Below are 12192 nucleotides of genomic sequence, written 5' to 3'. Positions count from 1 at the left end.
CTGGCACACAGCAGCCTTCCTAGGGAAAGGACGCCTTAGTCCCATGCGCTTCCCAGGCTGCCAAGTCACACGCTGCAGAGAGGCAGCTTTATGCACATAAGCTGGGCGGTTTCAGCTTCCTCCAGCTCCACTGCAAGTGCTGCCAAATGTGTCAGCGTTCAAGAGCTCAGCAGAGAGATTAAGGTTACAGGTAAGTCAGAGGACTGGCTCTGTCAGCTTGTGCTACAGCAAACCTCAGTTCTTCCTCCCTGCAGGATGCTGTCTAAATAAGCTCCTGGAGAGGATAAAGCCAGCCATCCTTCAAGCATGTATTACACTGCACTTTGGAGTGTGATAAATAAGCAGGGAGACTGGCAGGCACTTAGGGGATAGCAAGCTTCATTCACAGGGCAGGATTAGATAGTACAGTACATTATCTGCTTTGCAGCTGGGAAGATTCTCTTAAAATAGGTCTGACTATTAGAACAAATGAAAGAAAAACCCAGAACCACTGAGAGCATCCTCCTCACATCATCTTCTGCCCCACTTGCTCTCAAGCCTGTATCCCAGTGGTGTGAAACAGTGTTCCAAGAACTCTAGTACTACAGCCTCCAATTCATATTACTGTTCCCAAAGCAACATCACCTGGCACATCACAGGACTTGGCTTTCACAGGCAAAGATGTAGACTGTTCCTTTGGCTAAAATCCACCACATGGGTCACATCAACAAATGAAAAACAGCTCTGTAAATTCAGCCTAAAGAGAGCCTTTGTATCTACAGTGCCTACAAATGAAGCCACTTGAAGAGAAAAAAAGCTGGTAAGTGTTCTGCTCACCACTGACACAGAACACTACTTCGATGGGCATCTCACCTTCATTTTTACACTGTGTAAGTCTCTAGCTATTTCTTCAAAAGCCTTCTGGACACCATCTGTGAACAGTATCATTAAAAGAGATCCACCTTTGTGAGGGAGGCCTCAGAGTGAGAAGCACAAGAACAGAGGAGAGGTTTTGTCTCAGGACTTAAGGTGAAGAGCTGCTACCAAAAAAACCTCCTGCATTTTCACTTACAAAACACACATCAACCCAGACTGTCAGGCTTCTCTCAAATGCATTCAGAACAGAGGAGATATTTGGGTCACATTCCTCTTCCGCTTGTTTGCGGTTTGTGAGGGAAAGATTCACTATTCAATCAGGCACCTGTTTTGACAAAGACGGGAATACATGCGTCACTCTGGTTTTTAGAAACAGCTTTTGTACATACAGGCTCCCTCCAGTCCCTCCCCTTCTCCCAGCAGATTCTTGGTACTTCCAGAACACAACGAAGCTGTCAGAGTGGAGGAAACCAAGGTCGCTTGTAGGAAGAGCACAATTACTCAAAAATCTGTGTACCAGAATTACCAAGTATCAAATTGCACATTCATTCCATGCAGCTGAGCAGAATGGCTTTTTTCTGGGTGTCCTCATCCTTCCTCCAGCCTGCAGAGCAGGTTCCATAGAGCTCTGACCCTTCTTTTCTTCCTCTGCCTTACCTATGAGTAATCTCAGAAGAACACATTAATTCAACAATCACTGCTGATGACTCAGATCTACTTTGGTGCACAATTTTTTTTCTCAAATTAATAGCTCCCTCAGTTCTATAGAGCTGCTTTGCAGAACTTCAACCATCAATTTCAGCTAAACACAGCCAAAACAGAGCTCTCAACGTACCATTTCAAGGCTTCCTCTTTACAAGCACATGTCATTCCTCTGCTTGCGCTTGGATAGTGCCCCTAAAAACCTTGTTCAGTATTACCTTGAAAACTGTTTTGCCATGATGCACACAGCACTTCACCCTTCGTTCGTGTAGCACACTGTTAGATAACATCGCAGCAACATGTGCCAAGATCACTGCTGATGAGTACAAGCCAACAGTAAGTCCGTGTTTCTTGTACCAGCCTGACAGTCTTTGCCAGCTGTCTCCCATTTGATACTGCAAACTCCTTGGGCTGTTTTTTTAGTGTGTTTGGTAAAGCACTTAGCAAAATGAGGGACTTAGTATCTGTATGAGATGCAAATAAATAATGAGACAACGTACATTTTAAAATAAACTAGGCATCACAGAGCAAATAAGGGACTATTAAAGCAGGTATCAAGGATAACATTCACCTTCTAAAATCACTTTCCCGTAGTGCTGTACCCTAATTTCTGAATTGAGACTCGCCAAGAAAACACGCTAGAAACCATGCCCAATTTCTACAGACTAGAGGAAATCAGACACTTTATTTTTAGTACAGAGACGTGGATTGTACTGACTAGATTCCTGAACAGACACATGGGCTTCCATTTAATTCAGTGTTAAGCTGCTGCCAGCTCACCCTACAACTGTCAGGAGAAAAGAAAACCTCACCACGCCAGGATTGCTGTTCCGTGTGTTACTAACTAGACTTTTCTATTGAGAACATCCACTGTACAGATACAGCTGTAAACAGTTATAATCACTCCAAGCATATTTATGTGCTTGGCCAAGTTGCCTAAGACCATCCAAGTGCAAAGTTCCAGGGAAGTGCACATATGTATTTAAGGTGATTCCTGGTACCTATGCAGCATTTTGTGTTTCAAGCACATTCCTCTGATAACAAGACTTCTGTCTGGTTGTTTAGGATCTACTTAAAGCTCATTCCTCCTTCAAAAACTTCTTGGCATCTGTGCTGAAGCAGAGAAAGACCTGAAGGGTCTCTCTACAGCAAGACCACTCTACCCTGTCTGTACCATGCTGGGCTCCTGCTCACAATTTCTCCTCCTTCTGCAGCAAGGGCAGAGATCCAGAATTACAGCTCATCTTGTGCACAGTATGGAGGAACATCTACCATTTCCTGAAAACACTTTACAAGTCCCATCTTCTCTCCTTGAAAAGGAAGGGTTGACTCCTGAGCACTCTCCAGAAGGCAGCCTTGCTGCTGAACTGTGGGACATGCTTCTCTTCAGTAGGGCTCACCCCCATTATACTGCAAATGCTCAGTGAAAAAGCAAGCAGTTTTAACTTCTCTAACAAAGTCTGGAGAATGTGGGATGCTTTTAGCACAGAAGAGCCTTTGATTTTTCATATAAAGAGTGTGATGACACAACAAGTGTCACAGTTACAGCCAAGGGAAAAGGTGGCTCTATTCCACCAAACAACAGACTGACAAAAACACTCCCTTATGGGCAGGTAGGCAGCTGTTTCTGGCCCTGCTTTGCAATAATAAGACTTAGCAACAGAAACACTGCAAGTTGGGTCAGTGCTGCAGGCTCTGACAGAGTTATGACTAAGAACAGCAAAAGGATCATTCCTTTTGGCACTCATGTGAAAGTATCTGAGAAAACGGCTGGTTCCAGTGCAGCCAGAAGCCATACAGAAGTGTGGCATCAAACCAGGGTTTGTTTGCAAAGCTTCTCTCTCCCAGTTTAGATTAGGGATCCTGTAGTCAGGCAGACGACATGAGAATAAGTCAAAGGACGTGAGAATTGGTGTATTATATTGCTTATGGCCCTCTGGGACAACTAAACTTTAAACCCTAACAGGCTTTAAACCACTACCTATCTTAGATGGAACACATCAAGTATCTAACAACATTTAATGGGCAGCTGGACCTAATGTTACTCTACAGACAGCAGTGCTCTTGCTGCCAATTAATTTTCTTTTGGTTCCCAAGTACCCTAAGTAATTCTTCTTCAGTTGCCAATGAGAAAGCATGCTCTCAAGGTGAAGCCATTTACTGCAGTAAGAGTCTTTGGGGTTGCTGCCCTCTGCCAGCCATATCTCGAATGCACATTTGCTGTTGATTTTATATGTGACTGTTGGTGCAAATTCACTGCCCGTGACACTACACTCTGTTCTGACTCACAGTCTTCAGCACAGTCACAAAACCAGTTGGCTCCCCTCCTGGGTTTTAAAATTTAGTGTATTTAACCCCACGCCCTTAAAAGCCTATATAAATGTCTAGATTTCAGGAGGTTTATATCCATAACTTAACCACAGCACATACTCAAGAGATCTGTCCTGAGCCAAATTACTTTCTCAGTAACCATCAGCTCTGGAGTAGTCCTGCCTAAGGGACAGATGAAGAGAGATATGCTACAGTGTCTCCAGAAAAGGCACCCAAGGTGGGGTACATGGTTTAGACCGGTGCATAAGAAGATTCCTAAGGGTTCTGCAGGAAAGCCTGGGCCTGCATGCACCAAGTACTGGGTACAGAGCATCCACCAACCCTGTGCTGAACAGCAGTTGCTGCTGCTTTCCATCTGTACTCAGCAAAGCAGCTGGGAGAAAGAACAGATAAAAGACCCACTTCAAGCGAGTGAGCTTCAAGAGCAAGGCCACCCAAGTCATCCCTGGTGTCCAAATTGGAAAATACCTTCTGACTCTCAGGGCCACAAGCTCTTCTCTAGCAGCAGTCCAAACCAGTTATCACTTATTATACAGATAGTTTTCTAGCAAGGATATGATTAAGCTGCAGTTCTGGGCTTAGCTCTGAACTGGCTGCCGAGTACAAGCTAGCCTTTTCCCAGGGAAAAGCGGAATGAGTTTGTTTTAATGCAATGGTCATTACTTCAGCAGAAGAATGCTAAAGAGGCATGGCAAATAGAAGCAGGATGATGATGTATGGGCCAACAGCTTGGATTTCTAAGGTGATAAAGGCCCAGCTGCTGAGAAGCAGACAGAAATACTAACCATCCATTTCCACCAGCAGCTGGTTTAAGGTCTGCTCCTCCTCAGCATTGGCAAAACCAGATATATTGGTTGAACGCTTCTTGCCAACAGCATCAATTTCATCGATGTACACAATGCAAGGTGCTCGAGCCTGAGCTTCTCGGAAGAGGCTCCTGACTCTGGCAGCTCCAAGACCTATAGGGAAAGAGAAGAAATAAGCCTTGTAGCTAAAATTGTTAGCAAAGCTGGAGAGCAGCATTCCTGGCTCCCAATGAGACACTTGGCACTGGGCAAGCCCTGCGTATATGATAGTCCCTCTCTCAACACTCCTGGCACAAAGGAATAGCCACAGAACTAATTTGCTTAGTCCTTCAGCACAGTTCCTCCTGGAACTCCTAGAACTGCAGGGACTCCTATAGTTGCTGTAAGAAGAGCACCGCTCCCAGCTCCTAAGATGAATTAATGTTTCTTCCACAGGTCAGAACCAGAAATATTCAGCATTTTCCTGCACACTGACCCTTGTCAGGTCTCAAGAGATCTAGGAGGAAGGAAGAAAAGGAGAAAGATAGAAATCCCATGGCACAAAAAGGCCACACTTTCCCCATCAGGAGGGAGAAGCAGAAAATCCATTAGTGTTCTCATACAAGGAAGGAAGCCTCAGTCAATGGCTTTAATAATAGCTACAGGGAAGTCAGAGATAATGCTTTCAGGTGAGGAACCATGGCTGCACACTGCCAGAAAGAAGGCTCTAGCAATTCAGAGGGCATGCATTTTAGATACTGTGGAATTAAGTACGCTCTGTCACTGAACACCTTTTGTATTTTCATGAAAGGTATCAAACCTATCCTCTGCATGCAAAGATAGGCTAAAACTCTGTCCTGTCCAAGAGGCCCTTCCAGCACCCTCCAACTGGCCAACAGACCAAGTAACCTCCACACTCTTCCCCCCAAGAAGCTTACCTCCTATCACCTCCACAAACTCGGAGCCTGCCATAGCCAAAAATGGCACTTGTGCTTCTGTAGCCACTGCCTTTGCCAGCAATGTTTTTCCACAGCCTGGGGGTCCAAGTAACAAGGCTCCCTTTGGCACTTTAGCTCCAAGCTGCAGGTAGCGCTCCGGGTTCTGCAAGAGCAACACAGCTCTGTCAGATTCACAGCTCACAGGGAGCATTTGCACAAGAATACATCCTCTCAGAGCTTCCTGATACTCTTTTTGGCCTGAGCAACTCTGAGCTGCTAATGGGAGCAGCTACATCTGCATTCCTGTTATGGAACTGAAAATACAGAAATTTAAGTCAGGCTGATTACAACACAAAAAGCCGTCAGATTATTTAAACAGAGGCTTATTTAAACTGTATCATGAGGGATGAGGAGAAGAATATAGAATCACCAACCCCAGAAGATGGGTAGCAAGCAATTACATTGTTCTACTTGTACCTACCTTTAAGTAGTCCACAAATTCCTTGACTTCCATTTTCGCCTCATGCATTCCTGCCACATCCTTGAAGCCAATCCCTTTTCCTGACTTCCCATCCACAATGGTGAAACGAGCCATTTTCAGCTGGTTCTGTGGAAGGCAAAACAAGTACCGAGGACTTACTTTGGATAAGGCAACAGCCTGGAAAGGCTGTCTGCTCTACTCTGGGAGACAGCACAGGTATAAGCTGCCCCTACAACAAAACACTAAAATGCCCACCAACATATTGCTATTTTACCCACTTTTGCTTTGGAAACAGTTCACAGTCAGACTGCTGACTCAAAACTTTATTTATCCACATGCTGTTAAGAGGCAGAATAAACCTGCAGTAATAGACCCAACAAAATACAGCTCAACCTCTACACAGATAAGGCAGGGATAGTTCTTAAAAATATGCAGAATGTCTAAAACCTTATTTGGTATCTTCTCCCCTGTTTCTAAATGCTCTGATCCTTAATACACAGGAGTGGTATAGTTTCAAGGAGTATGTATTGATGGTAAACAACTGTCAGTGGTAAATACCAATACTGTCTTGTAAATGCATACAGACACTTTGCACCCTTGTCCAATGCTGCTACTAGCTGCTCCTGAAACACAACCCAGGACAGAACTGTAGGTTCTCAGATTTAACAGACACCACATTTCAGCCTCCTGGTGCATGTCACACCACAGAGTCAAAACAAGAATTTAGTTCAATGCTCCACTAGTAACGGCTCATTATGTTCCACTGAAAAATGCTACTTTGGATTTTTTTTCTTTGTGAAGAAAGTTCATGGTTTCTGAGGCCTCAGAAATATCAGCTTATTCAAAAGAAGAGTTAAACATGCAGGGGCCGAGCTGTCCCCACATATGCAACGATAGAATCTAGCCCTCAAGGCCCTAATTACTCAACACTTCTTTAATATATTCCTCTGAGCAGCTGTATCCCTTTGTGTAAAGAGAATCCCAAAGCCAGAAGAGAACTGCCGAGGAGGCTGAGTGGGAAATCTAACAAGGGACTGAATTCACTGTATTTTCATCCCCAGTCCCTGCGGTTGAAGACAGTGCACCCCAGACTGACTTCTACAGAGTTTTATCAGCTGATCCAGCCAAGGGTGCAAGAGGGGAGGAAGACAATTTGACTGATATTGCAAGTGAGGCATGTGGCATGAGCAGAACAGGCCAACACATAATGAAATCCAGAATCTGAACATATTTTATAAATTGAGAACTCATTTTGCAGAAAGCAGCAATTCCTACTTCTGGCTGTATGGGAGGCATATTGGCAGGACCCAGTGAAAAACACCATCTGCAGCTGCAACTCATTAGCAAGCTTTGAAAACAGCAGAGCAAACTGGACTGCAAATTCACTGAGCTCAGCCCTTCCTGCCACTGGGGAAAGAAAGGGCCTCAGCTACGGCCAGTTACCGTACAAGCTAGTCAGATGATCGGGTCAGCAAGATGTGTCAAGAATGGAGAGTCCCTGGCACTGGTTAATCCTCATTCTGCACTGACTCTGCTGGGGAAGGGGAAAAGAGTATCCACAGGCTGCAAAACAACATCAAGATCCAGGATACTCACAAAGGCGTTGAATCCTCCTACCCGTCCGGCAACCCTAATGAGGCGGAAGATGCTCCACAGCATGGACACAGCTACAAGTGTCACTATCAGGGAGATTACATCACTAAAAGGACAAAAGCAAGACAGGTACAAATTGAAGTGTTTGCCCACAGCTTGCTTAATATTACTCAATATAGCTACTTGCAGTATTTTAAAGGTCCTGACATTTAGGCAATGCAGCTATTAACAGACCTAACTAAGAAAATTGAACCTTTACAGGTTTTTTTATGTATGTGTGTATGTATAAACCCAAAACCCAAACAATTAGCCTAAAAGCTTAAGCAGAGGATACTGGCAATTACTGCTTACAGCTGTGCTGCTACACCTGAGAGACGGCCTGGTCACCTCCTTGTGCACCGTGCAGAGTGTGTCATCTTATAGGGCTTGGAGCACAGTGGCTTTCCCACTGTAGATGGGATGGCTGGAGTGTGTCATTATTCCTCCAGACACCTTCCCAAAACCTGAAACTTCTTGTTTGTGTATGAATGGATACCTGAACTGGATTTTGTCTAGTTACTTGCACTCTGAACAGCATTTGCACATTTATAATACAAAGCTTATATGAAGATAAACTTTAAATAGATCGTGCAGTACGAGACCTTTAGTTGAAATTCGGAACATGCCATTTTTTTCAAACTTCTGTATAATAAAACATTAGTACATCATATAAAAGCACAGAATAAAGGCTAGCCAGTTATGTATAATATTTTGACAGATGTTTATAGAATCACAGGCTGATTGGGTTGGAAGGGACCTTAAAGCTCCTCCAGCTCCAACCCCTGCCATGGGCAGGGACCCCTTCCACTGGAGCAGCTGCTCCAAGCCCCTGTGTCCAACCTGGCCTTGAGCACTGCCAGGGATGGGGCAGCCACAGCTTCTCTGGGCACCCTGTGCCAGCGCCTCAGCACCCTCACAGGGAACAGCTTCTGCCTCAGAGCTCAGCTCAGTCTCCCCTCTCTTGGGCAGGTTCAAGCCATTCCCCTTGGCCTGTCCCTACAGGCCCTTGCCCCAAGCCCCTCTCCAGGTTTCCTGCAGCCCCTTTAGGCACTGGAGCTGCTCTGAGGTCTCCCCTTCAGGAGCCTTCTCCAGGCTGAAGAACTCTGGCTCTCTCAGGCTTGCAGAAGAGGTGCTCCAGTCTCTATTCTTCTATCTTTCTTCCTTCTCTTTCTTCCTTTCCTACTCTATCTTCCCTCCTCTTCTCATTACAGCTTTTTCAGAATTAGAAGCTTTGAGCTCTTTTTTATTTTAAGCCAAGTTTCAGGTAACAGAAAGGGGCTGTAAGTTCAACAGAAGAACTCCTGTCATTGAGATTCTATATGCATCAAAGCTGCTCTGCTCAGTATGTGGCTCACAGCTGGAGTGAGCACAGTGCAGGCTGTCCTGTGATCTACAGCTGCTGCAGAAGCAGGCCAAAACTAGGTGTTTATTTTTACAGACTGAAGAGCCACCACAGGCCTCCCTTGAAGAAGCTGAATAGGGGGAAGGCTTGCGGCACCACCAGCATTCTCCACTGACCAGGGTGTAACATCACTTGTTGAGTCATGGTGCAGAGTGTGATAGACACTTGAATAATTGTGAGGACAAGTGCTCAGCTGTGCAAGAACACAGACTTCACTCAGACTTGCTGATACTGATCTGAAACATTTTGGTCTGCTGCATGCTGCAGTTCTAGACACCTTCTTGGCACCTTCACTTTTGAAATACTAAGGTACATCTAAGAACATGCCTATTTCTGAAAGGCTGGGTAAGTGCTTCGAATGGAGACCACTTTTTAGTTCTATGCTTATATAAAAACATTTAGTTGAAAGTGAGTTTCCAAGTGAGGGACGTTGTCACCAATCTATGATTGACAGTAAGCACAATTTTGTATCATACTTTCCATAAAAGCCAGGATGTTTGTAGGAAACGGGGATCCTCTCTCTCTCATCAATATTCAGCTCATCCTCCACAGCTCTCAGCTTCTCTTCAAATTTGTCAATGTTTGCCACCCGCATTGTGTACAACAGGGTAACATTCTGGGGACGTGCAATAAAAGCAGCATGTCAGTGTTGTAGCAGAAGGATACAGCAGTGAACAGAAGAAAAGCACAACATGGACAAGTCAGATAAAATTTAGCTTTATGTTACACCTTTTGAAACTGAATCAATGAACTCATGAGCAGCTAACTGACTCTAGGCCTCCAGATGACCTTGGGAACACCTAGTACTTTCAGCACATCATGAAAGCATAAAAGGCAAGAACTAAGTCAGCTCTCCAGAAATAAGGAGATGCAACAACTTTATAGAAAGCTGGATGGAGTTAGTATTATAAACTCAGTTATACTGACATGGGCTCAGACAAAATGTTATACAATATACACAAAGAAAACTACATACTGGAAAGGAGGAGCCTTGTGCTCCACTTGGACTTCTTGGATCTTATTTCTGTGTCTGTCAGAAATGAATTTCATCTAGCAGTCTGCAAATAGGTCATAAATCACCCAACAAAATGGGATGTATCCCAGAAATGTATTTTAATCTCTCAAGCCAGTTTGTAATTATTCTTAGTGGTAACTTCTGGAAGTAAGCAGATCAAACTCCGCTTTCTCTCCATTTTGGAAGATTAAGGAAGGAAGTCTGATGGAGCCTGACAGAACACTTGAAACTAAAATCCAAGTAGGAGAACATTTTTGAAACTAGATCTTACAGTGTTCTAGACACTTTCTCATGTACCAGACTGGGCCAGTAGAAAAAAAAAAAGTGGGTTTTTTTTTCCAGCTTTTTAGGCATGCGTAAGATTTCCTTCCAGATCATTATTAATTAATTTTACAATTTAAACTAAAAGTCTTATTTCCAGGTTGATATAACAAAAGTCCCCTGAACTTCAAATAAACAAAGGAGAAGAATTAATGAAGTGCAAATTTACCAGCTAGTGTTTTACAGAACATACATATTCAGGAATTCAATTCCTTTCAACAGTATAAGCTATGATCACTCATTCCAATTGCAGAAAGTCACTTACAACTTGTCCATGTGGGGTTCCTCCTGGGTGCAGATAAACCTCCACAATATCGCTCTCTGGCACCACTTCGATTCTCTGGACCTCCCCCTTTGCCAGCATCTCATTCACAAAGTAGTTCCAGGAAATGTTGGTCCCTTCTCTGTTCTCACTGAGCATGAATCGAAACAAGAGCACTATGACAGTTATGATGAGGAGTGCTCGTAAACGTTCAATATGCATTTGATTTTCCTTCTTCCTGCGTTTCTCATCCTCTAGAAATAAAAGATACCAGAAGGGAAAAAAGGAAAAAAGACATGAGCATGTACATGTAGAGCTTTCTGGTCCAAAGACAGGACAATTAAATAACAGAGACTGACACAATATTTTTGTTTGCTTTGTTTTGTTTCTGGGGTTTTTTTGTTGTTGCATGTTCTGTTTCTCCTGAAGGGCTAGACTGAGCAGTACCCAACTTGCACTGCACAGGCAATTTTCTGGCTTGGCTCACAATGAAGGTTGTGTGACTTGCCCAAGGTTATGCAAGTGAGTCGGGTTTTTGGATTATGTGGCATTCCCAGACCATCAGACCACAGGGCCTCAGCTGTACACATGAAACAGCACAAAGTCAAAAGTTATGAAAGCAGAAGCACTCAGATGTGAACTCCAACAGTTGCCTGGAAGGAGGCATATTCGCATCCTGCTAACCAGCAAAAAATACTGCTTGAGTCACGTTGCTGTGGCTATATTCAGCCATTCCCCAATGCCCCTGCAGTGAAGCACTGTGTGAATACAGAGAAGATGATGGAGGATCGCCTCACTTCTTGTGCTTTAACTGTTGCTTCAGTAAGAGGAGGATCTGAAGCTCCAGGGAGCCACAGAAAGAACCTCAACCCCAGAAGTTATTGCATACAAAGACAGCAATCTCAGACATGTTTTGAGAGTTCTCATCAGTGTGTCCTGTTTTAAGGCAGTCTAATCCTGGTCAGCAGACTTCAGATGTCACAGTCTGCTTGTCTCATCACCATTCCACCAAACATCATTCTATTTCAAAATGAGAGACTACCTCATTTGCCTGGCCTAACACAGATATAGGGCAAATAAAGCTGCTGGACTGTTATTGCTAAAAATTAAACTCAAGAACTACTACAGCCCAGTTCCATATAAAATGCTCCTACTCTGCCCAGTCCTCAGACTGTTGCTAACATATCCACTGGGAAATATTAGGAGTAAAACCTGTTCACAGTGTCACTGGTAAATCACATAGCACAGTATTATAAGAGATAATTGCTTCCTGGTGAGCTCCTGATCTGCTGTCACCCTGTATCATAAGACCAACGACATCCCTAGGACCTAAAAATATATCTGCATTTGCAGTAAATCTGGAATAGCACAGGAGATGTGATATGCAGCTTACCTGTGGAAATAAATACACTACAAATCAAGCTCGCTGCCTTAAAATTGCACAGATTTCCTCCCATGCTATATTGCT

The 12192-nt window shown here is 44.0% G+C and overlaps 1 protein-coding gene across 1 annotated transcript in view; it reads right to left on the bottom strand.

Annotated features, from left to right (window-relative positions):
• SPG7 (SPG7 matrix AAA peptidase subunit, paraplegin) overlaps positions 1-12192 on the bottom strand; it is a 30318-nt gene that overhangs the window by 11760 nt on the left and 6366 nt on the right. Inside the window, exons 4-9 of the mRNA XM_013130964.3 lie at positions 10728-10978; positions 9603-9742; positions 7689-7791; positions 6093-6218; positions 5612-5774; positions 4674-4847 (exon numbers count right to left, since the gene is read on the bottom strand). Coding sequence (XP_012986418.3) covers positions 4674-4847; positions 5612-5774; positions 6093-6218; positions 7689-7791; positions 9603-9742; positions 10728-10978 — 957 coding nt within the window. The remainder of the gene's footprint in view (positions 1-4673; positions 4848-5611; positions 5775-6092; positions 6219-7688; positions 7792-9602; positions 9743-10727; positions 10979-12192) is intronic.

The sequence above is a fragment of the Melopsittacus undulatus genome, chromosome Z (assembly GCF_012275295.1).
Source record: "Melopsittacus undulatus isolate bMelUnd1 chromosome Z, bMelUnd1.mat.Z, whole genome shotgun sequence".
NCBI lineage: Eukaryota > Metazoa > Chordata > Aves > Psittaciformes > Psittaculidae > Melopsittacus > Melopsittacus undulatus.
The sequence above is the reverse complement of the archived record's forward strand: the minus strand, read 5'-3'. Positions and strand labels throughout refer to the sequence as shown.